Below are 19,258 nucleotides of genomic sequence, written 5' to 3'. Positions count from 1 at the left end.
CATCTCACAGGCAGCAGGGAACCTTCTGGGATTTCCTTCTTTGCCTGTCTCTCTCTCACCAGTCTTCTCCTCCTTTCCTGACAGGTGAGGTTTTTTGTTTTTGTTTTATCCCAGAATACATTCATTTTAATAAATAAAAGCAGCCTTAAATTTCTGGTTCTTGAGTTTTCTAAAATTGCTTGTTATTTTTTTTAAAAGTGACATCCTTTTTTAATGGATTGGCCTATTCTTGATTTTTTCTTAAAAATTAAAGTTGTCCTTATTATGTCTTAAGTTGTAAACCTCTAATGTACAAAGCACTGTTTACATATAGATTTATTTGCATATGTATTGGTTTTTGTAGATCATGCCCATCATCAGAAGGGCAGTCTCTTCTAGTTGTTTATTCACAAATAGAAACAGGTTTGTATTCATTCATTCATAAACTCATTCCATTTTTTTTCATAGCACATTTTCATCAAAAGACCTATCTATTTGTGTCATGTCATATACTTAAAAAGAGCAAAGCTAATCCATGTACTAGTGTTTTCAAACTATACTGCAGAGATATATACCTATTTTATAAATGTATATATAATAGAAACCAGCTATTTCAAATAGTTTTTAAATACCTGAGCATATTTTTGTCTGCATAAATTCCTGTCTTAATTCTATCTTAAACTTTATCCACTATAATAAATAACTGCATATGGCCAAATATGATAAAATCTTAAACTGTTTTATTCATTATATCTAGTGGTGGCCTATTATTGGAAATTTTCAGGAACATTGATGGATTACACTATGCTTAAAAAAACCATCTTCTGTGGTAGTTGAATGTAAAAACAGTACCTTAGGATTAAACAGATGGGTTTAAATTTTGATGCTGCTATCTACTATGAATATACAGGGTGGGGCAAAAGTAGGTTTACAGTTATTCATATGGAAAATAATATAATAATACATGAATAAACTGTTTCTCTTAAAAGATACATATTTTCAGTAATGTGTCTACTATGTGCTAAATGCTGTTCTAAACAGCTATGCTATTTCATTCTAGCCTCATAAAAACTTTTTTGACAGTAGCTTTATTATTATTCTTACTTTATCAATGAGGAAATTGAAGCTCAAAATGGTTAATTCTATGGCCCAAGACTATTAATAGTGCTATGGCAATTTTAACTTAGGAGTGCCTTGACTATGTACAATACTGCTTCATATTGGAAGTAAAAACATATAATAATGTTTACTGATGACATTAAGGGATATTAGAAATGGAGAAAATTTGGGGAAATAGTATGATTTGAAAAAATTAAGCATTGATATCTTTTATTAACAGAAAAGTCCTAGAAGGGAATTACTTTGTGTCTTTCGTGTTCTCTGCACACTTAGTTATTAACATCTTAGTTCAACCTTGTATGAATTTCTGTTATAGTCACCTTACATTCTAAATTGCCAAGACAGTCCAGGTACATATCTGTTTTCATGGCCTAATTATTAAAAACACAATCACCTCCTTTCTCAAAACTGTCCCAAATTGGATGTTATGTGAACACCTTAATTTAAAACAACATAATGTAGACACATGACCTTTAAATCCTTAGGATTATGTTAATTTTGTTAGTTTGGTGACCTTTAAGTGCCCCTCATAGTATAGACTAGCAAGAGTGTATTTATTTTGAGACAGTATGCTAGGGTGTTAACTGATTTCTTTGGGGATGGAGAGGGCAAACTACAAATGCTACTTGAAGAAAATAACTGATAAAATGGAGGACTATGGAAGGATGAATTTGTATGTCCATTCAATCATTTCTGAGTTGGAAGGACAGATGAGCAGATTGACAAGATATACTGAGTTGTCTGACCTTAGTTTGGACTTTTGTGAATTATGGGATAATGTATCTTACAGATCTTCAAGATCTCTTAGCCCTTGTTTTCTGTAATGTATTACTACAGTAAAAGAGTCTCCAGGGGCAAATCTCTATTTTTATTGCAGTTTTAAACAATGTACCAATGTAATCTTTTCTTTTTTAACTGTTCTGTCCTGAATGGTTGCCTTTCTGTATATTTAGTCCTTTTAACTTAACCTTTGGTCACAAAGGTAATAGTTTCTCTAAGCTAGTAGTTTCTCTAAAAGTATGACAATGTCTAAACTGTCACAGAAAGCTGTTTCTGGAATGTTGGTAACAGCCTTTGCTAGAAATATTAATATTATTAACTACTACTAAGTTCTTTTCTTGTGCATGATAACTTAGAAATGTTTGCAAAGTGAAAAGATAGGTAGCACAGTGCTTGGCAAAAAGTAGGCACACTAGATTAGTGCTTGATATAGATTCCCCCCTCACCCCCATTTGTGCAGTTTGCATTTTAAAGCATTGATCTATGACTAAAGCACTATACTGAACCTTACCCAGAAATAGTCTTCTAAAGAGATTCTGTTATTTTTAATATCTCAGAAGATTAGTTTGTTTTAACCACTTCTGTGTCTGGGATAAATGTTTCTATAAAGGTGTTATAACTTTAATTTCAATTTTTCATTTGGTTTCTTCTTTTGATATTGAAACATTTTTCTTAAAGTATGGGATAAGAGCATTTCTTTATTCTCTGACCATTTGTCATTTTTCTTTGTCAAGTGGCATATTTATACGATATTTTTAAGGGATTAACTTGGGTTTTTACTATGATTAAGTGTTCAATTTAAATATATTAAGTACACCATTTTGGTATTATATTAGTAGCTTTGTTTTTTGTTTCCATATTTACATGAAAAGTATTTTATTGGGATCCTTTTTAGAGCAGATTATTGTCTAAATTTTAAATACATATTATTTGCAATCCAGGAAAATGCAAACATGCAAAAACTTAATTTTTTAATAGCAGAAGTTAGTTTCCTTTAAAATTAAAAATTAGCCGGGACCGGTTTGGCTCAGTGGATAGAGCGTCGGCCTGCGGACTGAAGGGTCCTGGGTTCGATTCCGGTCAAGGGCATGTACCTTGGTTGCGGGCGCATCCCCAGTGGGGGGTGTGCAGGAGGCAGCTGATCGATGATTCTCTCTCATCGATGTTTCTAACTCTCTATCCCTCTCTCTTCCTCTCTGTGAAAAATCAATAAAATATAAAAAAAAAAAAAAAAATTAAAGTATATATATCTGTAGATTAGGAACATGCCCAAGTTGAATTTTTCCCATTCTCTTCAAAGCAGTTACTGTGGTTGTTTTTGTTGTTGTTGTTGTTCTGTTTTGGTCAATAGAACAACATTTACCTTGTTAACCAAATTTTAAAGTTCTATCTTTTTTATCAACCCATCCTCATTTGCATTTATATTTTATTGATTCTCCTAAATGCTTCTCACATCCATTCTATTTTCTCACTTGCTGACATACTATTTCAGTTTTTGTCATCTTCACCCTATTATAATTCTCCTAAACTGATTTCCTTGCCTATAATGAATATTCCTATTCTTACAATGTGCAACTTGAATTGTTTTCTAAACAGTGTCACTCTTGTCAACCTCTCTTGATTCTCTTTGGCTTTAATGTAATACTATGCAGTTTCCTTGGTATGTCTTTAAGGTTTCTCATAATCTGACCTAGATATCTTTATCAGCATCAACTTTGACCTTCCTGTATCTATTCCTCTACCTCACACCCTATTCCACACACTATGCATCTTCTCTAGTTGTCATTTGTTTATGATTTACTTTGTCTTCCTCACCTTTCACGTACACTTTGAACCCCCAACGCACATAATTTTATCTCTCACATCCAAGTTTTACTATTTATTTTATTATAGTTAATTTTATGTTTCTGATAAAGATAAGGTCTCCATGCCTATAAAGGAGGCAAACACAAATAAGTATATACATGTTAATTCTGAGCGTTGAAAGATAGGCCTGAGACAGATGATAGTCTTTCAAATGCTTTAAAATGCTAAATGCATGTCTCAGAAAACCAATCTGTTCTTTTCAAATAAACATATAGACTGTCAGGGAAGGTGAAGAGGAAAGACCTGAGATGAATATTGGAGTATGGTTAGGAATTGGCCAAATGTACATTTTGAGTAATCAGTGAATGATTCTATTAATATAACTTTTATGTGCTGTGTATGTTGCAATATAGGATAGATAAGAGTACAGGACTTTGAAATTGTTATCTCTGAAGAATTTGATTATCTTTTTTTGTGTATCTCTTCCATTATCTATAGCTTCCTCACTTGGAATTGATAGATTATTGGTATTCAGGACCTATGTAGAGTAGTGAAGGTCACTTCCATTGATTAAGTGAAGTAGGAATGAAAATAATATTTTCCATCAAGGAAGCTGTAGGATAAGAGGTGAACCAAGGGCAGTATTTGGAAGTAAAGGCAAATATTTTATCACTGTGTAGATATTTTTATTGTATTATGTATATCTTAGAAATTTAATAAGTTTTTTTGATAAACTTATAAAGAAAATCACATGACTTTCAACCAATATGTGTTTTGAAAAATTAGGAGAAATCAGATGTTGACTTTAATGTTTAGGTCTAGAATTATTAGAGCCAGTACTCAAATATAAGTAGGAAGTTATTTTTTTATTGAGACAAATTAGGTAATAGGTCACTCTGAATTTTCATTGAAACTAACTTATACATATTAGTGGTAAGTTTGCTTTCCTCTACATATTAGTTATTTGTAATTAGAATAAAATTTAAATGTAATATTTTTCTCCCCCCAAATAGCTTTTGCCTACCAAAAAGTTTTGGGAACCTGATGATTCAACAAAAGATGGACAAAAAGGCATTTTTCTTGGGGATGATGAATGGAGAGAGACTGCATGGGGAACTTCTCGTAAGTTTTTGGTATTTGTGTGAGAATTATTAATTTATTTGATTTTTTTTAAAACCCTGCCTACTCCTATGCAATAGTTGAAAAAATTTGTGATGTCTTGGTTGAAGATTTCATTAATCATTGTAATGCACATTATCAGGTTTAAATTGACCCTTATCTAATGATCCATTTAATTGACTAGAAGTGCTTGTCACAATAAGAATTTACTAAGTTTTTCTTTGAAATGAAAACTGATTATTAAAATTCTGAATTTTTATTAAAATAGAGGCTGCATTAACCATAGAAATTTTAAATTGTATTAGAGGACAGTGACAGATTTATCTAATTGCAGCTTAATCTAGCTTTATAAGACAGTAGCCACACCCAAAAAGAAAGTAAACTTCTTACTAAGATAGAATTACCAGAAAGGGAGCAGAATGAATTTTTAAAAAATATTTTTATTGATTTTAGAGAGGAAGGGAGAGGAAAGAGCGATAGAAACATCAATAATGGGAGAGAATCATTGATCGACTGCCTCCTGCATGCCTCCTATTCAGGATTGAGCCCGAAACCTTGGCATGTGCCCTGATCAGAAATTAAATTGTGACCTCCTGGTTCATAGGTTGACGCTCAACCTCAGCCACACTGGCTGTGTCTCTCTCCCCCCCCCCCCCCCCTTTTTTTTTTTTTTTTAAGATTTATGTATATACCATAGTGGCTAGACAATCATATACTTTATAAGTATATGATATTTAAGGTACCCAACTGACACCGTACATAATTATTACATTGATGACTATGTTCTCTCTGCTGTTCTATACATTCTCAGGACCATTTTGTGACTACCAGTTTGTGGTTCCCCATTCCTTATCCATTTTCACCCAGCTCCCCAATTTCTCACTCTATTCTCTGGCAGTTAATACTCTGCATTAAAAATGAAAAGAGAAATGAAAGCCCTGGCCAGTTTGGCTCAATTGGTTGAGCATCTTTCCATTCACTAAAAGATTGCCAGTTCTATTTCTGGTCACACCCATGCCCTGGTTCAGCGGGCTTGATCCCCAGTAGGGGATGTGCAGGAGGCAGCCAATGAATATTTCTCTCCTTTCATCTCTCTGAAATCAATTAAAAAACATATTTAAGAAAAAGATTGAAAGCTTTGGTAACTACTAATTTAAACTAAATTTTTCTTAAAATAATGAGAATTTTCTTTGAGTTTAACCAGTAAGCATTACCAGTTTATGGTAGTGCTTGATCTGTACCTTTTCCACCCATTTCCCCAGCCAGTGGTAATGTATTCTCAATTCGTTATGAGGTATGATCTTTTGCCTCAAGGAATCCCCCCGTGAATTTTAACTTATATTAGATTGGACTCTTAATTTAAATTATTCATTTAGATACATTTTCCTCCCAAAAGGTACTTTGCTAGAAATCACGTGTGCTTGAGAACTTGGTAGATAGACATGCTTTGATTTTTGTTTTGGGAGTTGAGTGATTAATAACTGTATTTACCAGAACCAGATATTTTTTAAAGCATTCCGAAGCAAAGCATCTTGAGCACAACATTTGTTCCTGATATTTCTAATTTATAATTTTAGGTAATTCCTTATACCACTCTCCTGATTATTTTAGTTGTATGGATAAAATTTTGAAAAGGAATATTAGTTTTTAGTAGGAGACATGAGAAATGGAGTTATTATATTTACTGAACAAACTTTATTGAATTCCAAGCATGTACAAATATAAATAACACATTCCTGTTCTAAAGGAATTGTTGTTCTAAGAAAGATTATTTCCGTGACTGCAGGAGATTGTCATATTTTCTTCTCAGCTGAACTGAACTATTTGTGATTGTTAATTTCATTTTGTCCTGGCACTTCCAGATCTTTGAACATGCTGGTTTCTCCTAACTGAAATGCTCTTTCCACCCCTAACTCCCCTCCCCTCCCCCCTTTTTTTGGGCCCACTTTATTCATGTCCTTCCTATTGGGAATTACTCTTAAGACTAGAAAAGATTGATACCCTTTTGTTCCCTTCTAATAATATTCTGGATTTTTTTATTGAAGCACTTTTACTCTGTTATGGTTGCCTTCTGTTTGTTAAGCCTATAATATCTTTGAGAGTAGGGACTATCTTCTTTGTTCTTTCATACAACAGACAGTAAGTCAGTATTCAAATTGGGTAAATGAATTGTGAATGATCAAATAAAAAATATGACTAAATCTCTCATGGATAAAGGCATTAAAATAGAAATGTTCTCATATGGTTTAATATGGTAGCAATCATTTAAACATTATTACAGCTACAATGAAATAAAGACTGAGTACCTCTGTGATAATTCAGCCCTTTAAGGACTAGACCTCATGTTGAATATTGAACATGTTCCCAAATAAGCCAGAGATAGCTGACAGCCTATTGGTTCCTTTCAAAAAAAATTTTTTTTTTAATGTATTTTATTGATTTTTACAGAGAGGAAGAGAGAGGGATAGAGAGTCAGAAACTTCAATGAGAGAGAACCATCGATCAGCTTCCTCTTGCACACACCCCACTGGGGATGTGCCCACAACCGCTCCCGACCCGAATCGAACCCAGGACCCTCCATTCCGCAGGCCGACGCTCCATCCACTGAGCCAAACCAGTTTCGGCGTGTTTCTTCAATTTTTTATACATCTTCCATACATAGTTTTTGCACCAAGAATAGAAAATTCTGTGTTACTACTACTTTGGAACTAAGTTTGTGTTTATAGCAGTGTTACCGTGTGTTCTGCATCTGTCCGGTACATAACAGTGAGCTTGAGAAGTGCCTCTGCCAATTTAGGATTTATCCCTAAAGGTTTTTGTTTTTGAGTTGTTATGAATCACCAAAATAACTAATTTTTCAATTACAGTTAGCATACAGTATTAGTTTTAAGGGTATATACCATATGTACTTACTATATTATTCATTATATTCCCTAGGCTGTACTTTATATTCTGTATGACTTTTTATAACTGGTAATTTGTACATTTTAATCTCTGTACCTTTTCCACCCATTTCCCCAGCCCTCCTCCCATCTGGCAACCATTAATTTGAAGAAGCTTCATTTTTTAAGTTTATAGGCAACTGAGCTTATAGATTATTTCTCCATTGACCTTTTTGGTTGACATATTTAAAACAAAACGAAACATATAAAACTTCACATAGGCTTTTACCTGTTTTTTAACAAATGGCTCTTTTTATCTGGATTAAGACATGTGCCCAGTATGACAGCAGAATGAAGAGCTTTTCATAAAGACTGTAATAACATTAAAAATAAAATAGTATTCTGGTTTTTCTTATTTTAATATATTAATTTGTGTAAGTTTATTCAGTTAATTTAAAAGTACAAATATGAAATTGTGTTCTTTCTTCCAAACAGACCATTCACTGTCCCAGCCTATTATGGTACAGAGAAGATCTGGACAGGGTTTTCATGGAAACAGTGAAGTAAATGCAATACTGTCTCCGCGATCAGAAAGTGGAGGCCTTGGTGTGAGCATGGTAGAATATGTGCTAAGTTCTTCTCCTGCTGATAAATTGGATTCTCGATTTAGGAAGGGAACTTTTGTAAGTATTTTGAATAAAGAAATATTTAATAATTGCTCAGTGGTTATTTGGTTATCTTTAAATCAGTTTATTTTTCTGGCCCTTCCCAGAGCTTAAGGAAATTGTGTGTCTTCCTATTAGTGTTCAAATTCTTCTCTTGGCCACTTCTTAAAATACATGAAACAGTAGAACCCCAGGGAATATTTATATTCTTAACATGTAATTTGCAAGATTAAAATTGCTTATTTGTGGTAGTACTTGATCTGAAAGTAAGTAAACAAAATCATCTCTGCATTAAGTAGAATTTTAATCTCGTTTGTGGTGGTACCGCTTATCCAGCACCGCTATAGTTAAGGTTGCCTTAGCCCTTCTGTTATAAATCACTGATGTGCACTCAATTTTCTGGCCTTTGATAAATTAGTTGACTACAAAATTAAAGTAAGATTCAATGTTTTTGTTGTTTACATGCACCATAGTGTAGTTTTAGGTCACCTTATGGTGCCCTTTTTGTGTGTTCTATTAAATATTCAGAATCAAACAGATTCTTTTTCCTCAGGGCACTAGAGATGCTGAAACAGATGGACCTGAGAAAGGAGAACAAAAAGGCAAGGCTTCTCCATTTGAGGAGGACCAAAACAGAGATCTTAAACAAGGAGATGATGATGATTCTAAAATAAATGGCAGAGGTTTGCCAAATGGAATGGATGCCGATTGCAAAGATTTTCAGTAAGATTTTAACTTTCTCAAGAAGAAAAGCATCTCTCTTTAGGGATTATTACTACTAGTTGATGTAACTGATGTAGACATTTTTCCAGTTTTGGTTTATGTTATTTCCCTTTGTACCTTGTGTTACTCTGGAGGAAGATTTAATTTTTTAAATAAATATTAATGATTATGAGTCATTTTTTAAAAAACAATTCTTAAAAATATTCTCTCTAGTGCATTCCATTGAAGGCGTTAATGTTAGAAACTGCTGTTACTTTTCTAAATTGTAACTTTTTTCTCCCTGCTAAAGTTTAGTGGATTTCAAATTTAATCTGTGATTTTTCCTGGCAGATTTCTTAGAGTTGCTCTTTTAAAAAAAATTTTTTTTCCATTGATTTTTTTTTTTTTGCAGTGAGAAAGGGAGAGGGATGAGTTAAAAACATCAATGAGAGAGAAACATCGATCAGCTGCCTCCTGCACACCCTCTTGGGGATGTGCCAGCAACCAAGGTACATGCCCTTGACCGGAATCGAATCTGGGACCCTTCAGTCCGCAGGCCAATGCTCTATCCACTGAGCCAAACCAGTTAGGGTTTCAGGTTGCTCTTAAGCACTTTTCTGTGGAGTTTCCTATTTTTATCCCTGTTTTGTGTTTCCTACCTCCAATTTAATTCTTAATCTTGAAAATAAGGAAACATAAAATAAAAAAAAATAAGGAAACATAATTAGCTCTGAGGATCTATGACCTTTATATATGTTTGTGCTAATACTAAATATTCCTGAAATTGGAAAGTGGGGAACATATTAGAGGCCTCAAAAAGTTAGCTTTCAGCTCAGAATTCTCTAAGTTGTAGCTTTTTAGTTGTCTCTTTATGGCAATTAAAAAATATTTCTTCTAACCTTTAGTCTTAGGTTAGGCGGTGCACCTTTGTCTAAATATTAGGAAGTTGTTTCTTTGTAATGATTTCCTATACTTTATACTTCAATAATCAGATGCTTTGGGCCTGTCCCTGAAAATGAGCCATTTCTTTGAGATTTTTCTCATCCATTAATTGAGTGTAGGTACATGTGGGTAGTACACTTTTCATTCATTGCCTTAGTTATCAAAAGCAGAGAAACAGGGCTCTTTAAAAGTGTCATTTTATTTGTCCTATATGCAAAAAAGCATCCAAAACCAGGAAACCTCTTTTGATAAAAAATAAATTTAATGCTAGTCAGTTTGTCTTAGAACTTTATCCTGATTTTGCTCTTCTGTTGTTACCAAATCTTAAATTTTTGTCAAGGGCATGCATTTAAAATTGAATTGATTATAAACCCTCAGAGTATACATTTATAATTGAAGTGTTAATACACCATTAACTATAGCAAGAAAAGAGCACCACTGACAGCACATGACTTTTTTCCTATTGTATCCTGCACTTTTTGCTAAATTAGAGTTGTTTTGTATAAGAGATTATACTTTTCCATATTAATATGAACTTTACATTTATTAGCATTTTAATTTTCTATTGAGTTTGGAGTATGTATTTAAATTGTTTGGGAATTATTTTTTGACACAGTATTGTACCTGACAGTGTAAAAGCATTTTAAACTAATAGCTGTGGCCATATGGTCACTGTGCTGCATGTCATTAATATGTACATTAACTGATAAATCCTCAATATTTACATTATCGGAATAGAACTGAAACGAGTGGGGAAAAAACCTCTAGCAGACTGTCTTTTTATTTTTTTAATTGGCTGATTTTAAAGAACATCCTTTCAGTCTCACTCCCCTCCTCCATATATTCTGAATGATTAATAAACATATGCAATAGTCACATGAAAAGTTAGGTATGCTTAAAGGGGAAAGGAGTTTGAAATTTCTTTTAATATTATATGACAATGGTTGATCTTTAAATAAAATGTAAGTTCACCTAAATATCTGGGAAATCATTCTTATAATTCAGTAATTGCTTTATTAAATGTTCTGTATGTGTTAGCAAATTTATCCCAATGTAAAGTACCTGATGTTTGGGGCAGTTACATAGGTGTAAAAACTGGCATTGAAAACCAGGTAAAATAATTATTGCCATTTAAGCACATATATGAATATACTATGAACTCATTGTTCCTCAAAACAAACTTATTTCTTGTACGGGGAAAGGTTCTTATTTCAAGTATTTCAGAGGGAAGATGGGGGGTTAGGGATTAACCAAAGAACTTATGTGCATATATGCATAACCATTAACCAAAGAACTTATATGCATAACACATGGACACATACAATAGTGTGGTGAGGGGCCAGGAGGGAACTGCTGGGGGGTGGAGGGGGTCAGTGGGGAAAGAAAGGGGGAATCTGTAATACTTTCAACAATAAAGATAAATTAAAAAAAATATATTACTGTAGAAAAAAACGGACTATAAATGAGGATTCATTTTATCTGGAAGTAAAAAGAAAGTTTAGATGATGAAAGATGTTGTTTTTATAAAAGAGTCATTGCTTAAAGTTTAGTCCAATTTCTTGGGGAAAGTTAAGGAGGCTAGTCTGTAGAAAAACAGTTTTGATCAGTGTTACACATTTTCATTTCTTTCTGATGACTTAATTAAACTGGAGCAATTTGGTGTCATAAAGATTATGCCAAATTGGGGAGCTGTCAGAGGGTGGAGGGGGAGAGGTTTAGAAATAGTTTTTGGTTGGTTTCTTTTACTTGGAACCGCAGGTCATTTTTAGTTTCTTCAGTAAAGAAACTGAGGCCTGGAAGATGAAATGATTTGCTTAAAATCATATTCAGAGTCAGGAGTCTGCCATTGGTCTTAGTTCAACTGCCTTTTCCTGCTGTATTCTACTTTTACGCCCTTAAGTATTGAAGACGATAGTGATCCCGTTAGCCAGTTATTTCTGAAATATTTAGCAGAATATTACAACAAAATTCTGTGCTGCTGGTAGACAGGAGTATAGTAGGTGTTTTGGTTTTGAGCTTTCCCATATTTGCCATTTCCAGTTGGCTCTTTATACCTACTATTCATTTTGTCTATGATTTGAGAAAAATATTTTAGGTAATCTAAGTTGTGGTATTGGCCAGTTTTCTTATCTATAAAATTGAGTTATATCTTTATGCTATTTAAATTGGAAAGAAAATTCATTAATAATTTTTAAAGATAAGACCATGTCAGTTTTAAAGAAGAATTTAGTTTAAACAGACAAATAATATTTTAAAATGAAATGGTTAGTGACCTGGGATGTCTAATCTGCCCTCTCTACTTTACAACCATGTGTTTTTTATGATTTTGCTTTCCTATTTCAATTTTTGAGTTACTTGTTACTTTTACTTATAATGCCTTTCCGTTTTCTTATATAGTCGTACTCCTGGGAGTCGTCAAGCCTCTCCAACTGAAGTAGTTGAGCGCCTGGGCCCCAATACTAATTCCCCAGAAGGATTGGGCCCTCTTCCTAATTCTACAGCTAATAAACCACTTGTTGAAGAATTTTCAAATCCTGAAACTCAGAATCTGGATGCCATGGAACAAGTTGGTCTGGATTCTTTACAGTTTGACTATCCTGGTAATCAGGTACCAATGGACTCTTCAGGAGCAACTGTAGGCCTTTTTGACTACAATTCCCAGCAGCAGGTAAGCATGCTCCTCCTTTAAAGATGCTCCTCTTACATATGTATTGGTGTGTAGCCTGAAGTGCCATGAGGCGTTAACATGAATAATAGGGGTGCAATTGAACACTTCATGTTTTATTGAATAAATGTTTTTGTAGTTGAGAAAGTTTTTTAACTAAGTGTGTAAAATAGTCTATTCACAGTTTTCTAAATAGAAATGTAATTTTGAGACTAATTTTTGTATTAAATATTTCCCCAAATAGCTCTTTCAAAGGACTAATGCATTAACAGTTCAGCAGTTAACTGCAGCTCAACAGCAGCAATATGCATTAGCCGCAGCTCAGCAGCCACATATAGGTGAGTTTTTATAAGTTACCATTTTGATTAGACTCAATCCTGTGTTAAAGCATTTGGATGTTTTTCCTTTTACAGAGTGTTATTTCATTATTCCTTTAAACATCTCATTGAGATCATCAAAGATTAATAGATTACATGGCAGGAGTAAAGATTTACTAGGGAAGAACTCTTTCTAATTATTGTGTGTATCCTTGGTTATATATTAATAAAAAATCTAATTCAGTGAAAAATGTCAGCAAATAATTTTATTTCACAGTGTGCAGTTGAGAGAGTCAAACACTTGGAAATTCCAGTGAAATTATTTGTATCCATTATTAAGTCAGAATTTTTACTTTTGTAAAAATATTTTTTATTGATTTCAGAGAGGAAAGAAGAGGGAGAGAAAAACATCAATGATGAGAATCATTGATTGGCTGCTTCCTGTACACCCCACACTGGGGATCAAGTCTATATGCCCTTTTCTGGAGTTGCACCCGGGACCCTTCAGTTCGCAGGTCAATGCTCTATCCACTAGCCAAACAAGCTAGGACAGAATGTTTCTTTTTAAAGCGGTCTTAAAAAAAAGAAATCCTAAGAAAAAATTTTAAAATATTTTATTCCTTCATTAAGGTTTTGGACCTTTGGTCTTTTTTTTTTCCCCAGAGAGGAAAAAAGAGGGGGGGGGGGGGCAGAGAGACATCAGTGATGAGAGAGAGTTATTGATTGGCTACCTCCTGCATGCCCCACACTGGGGACTGAGCTCATAACCCAGGCATATGCCCTGACCTTCATGTTAGGAACTAAGACCTCTGGTTCATAGGTCAGCACTCAACCACTGAGCCACACCAACCTTTAGTCTTTAATGTGAATTATTAAAATGACACATTTGTTACTACTAGAGTTCAAGTATGTGTTGTCTGTGCTGGTTTTTTAAAGGTTCCCCAGCTATACTTTACGTAATTATAGTACAGTGCCAAAACCAGGAATATGACATAATATATGTGCATGTATAGTTTTATGTCATTTTATCACCTGTAACCATTTTTTATGCCAATCTTATTTTGGCTAACTTTGATTTATTTTCTGGTTGGAAAAGTGAAAACTTTGGCCATCAGAATCTCTATTTCAGAAATGAAGAACCTTTAAATATATTGTTAAATGCCCAAGAATTTAAACTGTTAAGTACATCCTCCTCCATCCCAAATTTAAAGTAGAAATGCTTTTACCTAATGACGAAAATCATACTTTACATTTTCATTCATTATTTCTCCCCCTTTTAAATACAGCTGGTGTATTCTCAGCAGGCCTTGCTCCAGCTGCATTTGTGCCAAATCCATACATTATTAGTGCTGCTCCTGCAGGGACCGACCCATATACCGCAGCAGGATTGGCTGCAGCAGCAACATTAGCAGGTAACTTACTGTTCATCCTTGTTGCTTATTATGTATTTAGTTTTAATCTTGGTATAAGCTTTATTTTGGGCAATTTGAAGTTCCTAGGAACAACTGAAACATACAGGATGAGCTGAAGTTTCCAGAATTTTTTATTTTATTTTATTTTTTAATTGATTTCAGAGAGGAAGGAAGAGGGAGATAGAAATATCAATGATGTGTTTGATTGGCTGCCTCCTGTACAACCCAGGCATGTGCCTTTGACTAGAATTGAACCCGAAACCCTTCAGTCCGCAGGTCAATGCTCTATCCACTGAACCAAGCCAGCTAGGTCCAGATTTATTTTTTAACTGTAATGCTACAGAAGAAACATAAGCCTGATAACTTTCCTCCTATACATAATTGGTTTACCTTTTAGTTTTTTAGTTTCAGAAATCTTACATTGCCAAACAAATCTTCATTCTTGTGACCAATCCCATTCATTACCCACAGAGACGATGTAAAATAAAGTTAATTTTCAAAAAATAAAATAGGTTAGTGATGTAAATATCCAGGTCAGGAAAAGTATACGTTAAAGTGCTTCTGCATTCTTAAGTTACGAGTATGTAAAAGTAAAGTTTAGCAATACTGAAATTTGCAAGTAAGCTGAGGGACAAAAGATGGGCTGGAGTTAGAAAGAACTTCTTAAAAAACTGTCAAACCTTGAAACCACCTCTCAACTGAAATAGACACCAAAACTATATAGTGTTATATGTCAATTATATCACAATAAAACTGGGGAGGATTTTTTTTAGAAACTGAAGCTCTATTTATTGTTCATTTAAGTAAGGAAGAATTGTGTGCTTGTCAGGCACACTCCCTCAGCAAAGTAATTTGCTGGTATATAGGAATTTTTGGCAAGGGGTGAGGGGGTGTGTTTTAGGTTGACTTGATTACAAAGACTGAAATGAGTTTGTCTTAGGCATGGTTTATGTTGGTTACCAAGGAAGGCACAGGGTGATGTCATCCACAGAAGTGTGTTCACTGGAATAAGAACAGTCTTTGCCGAGGAGTTCGGGGCCTTTTTTATTCAGGAGTTTAAGAAGTGAAGAAGAAAAAAAAAGTTAATTTTATATTGTTTAATTTCTTACTTTGCTGACTGAAACTAATCTATCACACTCAGTAGTTTTTGGTCTATAGCTGCATGTGAGTTTTTTTGGTGCCATTTAACTGGATGTTAGTCTGTAAAGTGCTGGTATATCATTCATGCAGAAATTATTAATCTATGAAATTGAAAGAAGCAACTTTAAGAGGTCATTAGTTTTGAGATGTGCATGCGAGGCATTCTGGACTTCGGCTTTCTAGTGCTGTCCAGCAGAAACATAATGTGAGCCAGATAACGTAATAAAAATTTTTCTTATAGCCACTTTACAGAAGTTAAGAAAGATGAAATTAATTTCAATGTTTGATTTATTCCAACATATATAAAATTTTTTCAATATTCAATCAATATTTTTTTAATTATTAATAGATATTTCCCCCTTTTTTTTTATGCCAGCTCTTCAGAATTCGTGTATATTTATACTTAACAACACATCTCAATTTAGGCTATCCAACTTTTAATTATTAAATAGCCACAAGCTATTAATAGCTGTTAATGGCTACTATGAACTGTTTTGAACAGAGGTTCTTGGTAGTCTTCTGACTCTTTAAAATCAACAAATCAGATATACTAAATTCCATTTCAGTGAAATATTAGGACATGTTTCTTAGGAATCATGACACCTTGTTTATTAATTTAATGATGGGCTTATTGTACATGATGCTGCTTACTTTCTAGGGATCAAACATTATCTTGAATTAAGTAAAAGAGAAAGAATTTTATTTTTCTTAGTTTGCTTTCTTATATTTGTGTTCCTCTGTGCTCATATTAACTAGTTTTTTCTTGCCTTGACTCACTAGTCCCATTTTCCTAAACACATAAACACTGATGTTTTTGTGTGATTTTCAGTTGCTTTGTGACTAAGTCTACTTTAAATATGAAAAATATTTTAAAATTCAAGGTTTGCTATTCAAGTATAATTGTGGCAAGCTTGGTACCAGGATGTTCCTTAGTTTTATATTATAGATTGCAAATCAGAAGATGAGTGTCTAGCTTATTTTCAAAATTCTTTTCAATAGTCAGAAAATATTTTTAAGAGAAGTAATGAATAGAGGATAGAGGGTCTTATAATTATTTGGTGAATAATGTTTTCTAATTAACTTGTTTGTCAGTATCAAACCCATAAACTGGCATTCGGTGAATGTTGGATAGTTTACTGTCCTGTTAATTCATTGGTCCTCTTAAGTTTAGCTTCACATTTCTCCATTAAGGCCACTGTTGTTGCTCTTGAATATACACTCTCTCTAATAATAATTAATGTTTCAATGAGACTTTCTCCCTAATAGAATAAGCAAAAATAAAAGGGTATAGTAGGTATAAGTGGATATAGAATTTATTGTCCCCTTTTATGATCTAGTGATGACTGACCTCATTTATCTATAAAATGTAGTGACTTTTTCCCCTCCTTTTTTCTTTTTGTGTGTGTGTCGGGGATGTGGGGTTTAGGTCCAGCAGTGGTTCCACCTCAGTATTATGGTGTTCCATGGGGGGTTTATCCAGCCAATTTATTTCAGCAACAAGCTGCAGCTGCGGCCAACAACACAGCAAATCAGCAAGCCGCATCTCAAGCTCAGCCTGGACAGCAACAGGTATAGGCCTGCCTTCATTCTGTTAATATCTGAAAGGTCTGAAATTATCTGAGCTCTCTGTGTTCAAAATGCGTGTCTTTCCTCTTTATTTTCTTCAATATGTGAGATGCATATATCTGATTGCCAGAAGTAGGTTTACTGCGCCATTGTGACATTCTTTTTAGTTAATAAAGCTATTTTAATAATCATAACCTGCATGTCTTTTTCCATACAAAAAACTAAACCTACTTTTGTCCATACCTGTGTAGTTAGTGCACAAGTCTCGATTACATGATTTTTTTTCTAATCCGTAGTCTATGAATTTAAAGATTTGCTTGTATTTCAACTTTACATTTCTGTTGAAACCTCTAGCAATATTAAATTTTCTTTTCAGTTCCTAAAGTGTGCTAATAATGTTTCTATCAAAGTAATTGTCACTTCAATTTTTTTCAGTTTTCTTCTGGATATTTAAATTACTATTTTAAGTATTAACTTAATATAGTTCTGACCAGAAAAAGAAGATTACTGGGTACTTCATATTTTTAAGCACGAAAAGATGAAATATTTTCACTAAAGGTTAGATTTACCTTCTTCAAACAAAATGTTTATCACAAAGATTTTTTTTTTTTTTTTTAATTTCAAGCACTTTCCTAGAACTATTTTGGTAAATGTAAAACTATTGATAAATTCCAGATATCTGGTTGTCAAATTCAACATATTTATAGCAACGCAACAGTTTGATGACAAATATAGTGTTATTTATTTGCCAGTTAAATTTTATTCTAAATTTTCTTTAACACAGTTTAATACTATATATTGATGTTTTGTTGAAGCTGTTTTTTGGTTCAGTCCTTATAGATACAAAAACACATAAAAATTATTTTTTAACCTAAATTTTTTTCTTTTTTAGGCAAACTACCTGAATAATGCACCCATGTGTGATGCTTACTTATAGGATGGTCTTACAATGAATGAATCCCCTTATCCTCAATTACTTAAATATTCATCTTTATGAAATTAATGTGTATTGTGCTTGTGTTTAATCACTAAAATAACTACATATTGCAAAATAGTAAAATTTGACCAGCCCTAGTAGTTTTCGCTTTGTTTTGATATAATCTTGTGTTCTTTTGTTCACCCCAAGGTTTTATCCTAAAAAGCAGCTTCTGAATTCTAAAAACAATTGTTCAATTAGAAGTTTTCATTCAACTACAATCTCTAATAGACTGAATGAATAATGATACTTTATTTCCTTAAGCTTCCTATGTTTCAGTGTTTAGCATTAAAGACTAATAAAACATAAGTTAAACTTCTTGTCTTCATCTAAGATTTTGTCAGAGCATAAATACTAAAAGTAATTTTTCTAGAACCTCCATGTTGCTTAATAGATTGTTCTAGTTGTCAAGAGTCAATGATTGTGTTATTAATGTTAAGTATTTTGTATTTCATGCTAAATTGACATTTCATTGCATATAAATATGTTCAAAGAGTATTCAAAGGCTATTTGTGATATATACAAAGTTGTCCAAGATAAATTTATGTATCTGTTACTTTATAATTTCGTTTTTAAGGAAATCATTTGTCCTTTGTAGGTTCTTCGTGCTGGAACAGGTCAGCGCCCTCTTACTCCCAGTCAGGGCCAGCAAGGGCAACAAGCAGAATCACTTGCAGCAACAAATCCAACTTTGGCTTTTGGTCAGGGTCTTGCTACTGGCATGCCAGGTATATAATTGGTTATTTGTAGAAATTTTAATAGATATTATTTTGTAAGTGATTTTTAGAGAGAAAAATATCTATTGGCTGCCTTCTCTATACTCCCCAACAGAGATCGAACCTGCGACTGGCTATTTGAATAGATTTAAAATATTAAATGTGGACTGTCACACTGAAGAGTGAATAATCAAGAAAAATCTTGCCTACCTTGCAATAAATTATTTACAATTCAGATGCCAAAAGTTGAAATTAATACTATTTATGAGATTGAATGACAGGGATAGAAAATATGTATTAGAATTCTCAACATAGCCCCCCCCCCCCACACACACACACACACACACACTTGATTATAGAGAAAGAGAGAAGCAGGGGGAGAGAGAGAAACACTGGTTTGTTTTTCCACTTATTTATACATCCATTGATTGATTCTTGTATGTGCCCTGACCAGGGATTGAACCCAGAACCT

At 33.4% G+C, this 19,258-nt stretch overlaps 1 protein-coding gene across 10 annotated transcripts in view; it reads left to right on the top strand.

Moving 5' to 3' along the window:
• Positions 1-19,258, top strand: part of PUM2 (pumilio RNA binding family member 2) — a gene marked incomplete at its 5' end in the record, with an annotated part of 68,093 nt that overhangs the window by 17,550 nt on the left and 31,285 nt on the right. For 8 of the 10 annotated variants that reach the window (XM_084900011.1, XM_084900010.1, XM_084900006.1 and 5 more), the window contains 8 exons: positions 4,698-4,806; positions 8,181-8,368; positions 8,904-9,073; positions 12,392-12,662; positions 12,904-12,997; positions 14,263-14,388; positions 16,955-17,097; positions 18,669-18,798. In XM_084900011.1, coding sequence (XP_084756137.1) covers positions 4,698-4,806; positions 8,181-8,368; positions 8,904-9,073; positions 12,392-12,662; positions 12,904-12,997; positions 14,263-14,388; positions 16,955-17,097; positions 18,669-18,798 — 1,231 coding nt within the window. Of the gene's footprint in view, positions 1-10; positions 85-4,697; positions 4,807-8,180; positions 8,369-8,903; positions 9,074-12,391; positions 12,663-12,903; positions 12,998-14,262; positions 14,389-16,954; positions 17,098-18,668; positions 18,799-19,258 lie in introns of those variants that run through there. The other 2 variants (XM_084900003.1, XM_084900009.1) reach the window with 2 other exon arrangements.

The sequence above is a fragment of the Pipistrellus hanaki genome (genome assembly GCF_964339955.1).
Source record: "Pipistrellus hanaki genome assembly, chromosome: 12".
Classification (NCBI taxonomy): domain Eukaryota; kingdom Metazoa; phylum Chordata; class Mammalia; order Chiroptera; family Vespertilionidae; genus Pipistrellus; species Pipistrellus hanaki.
Note: the sequence above shows the minus strand (reverse complement) of the source record. Positions and strands in the feature narration are given on the sequence as shown.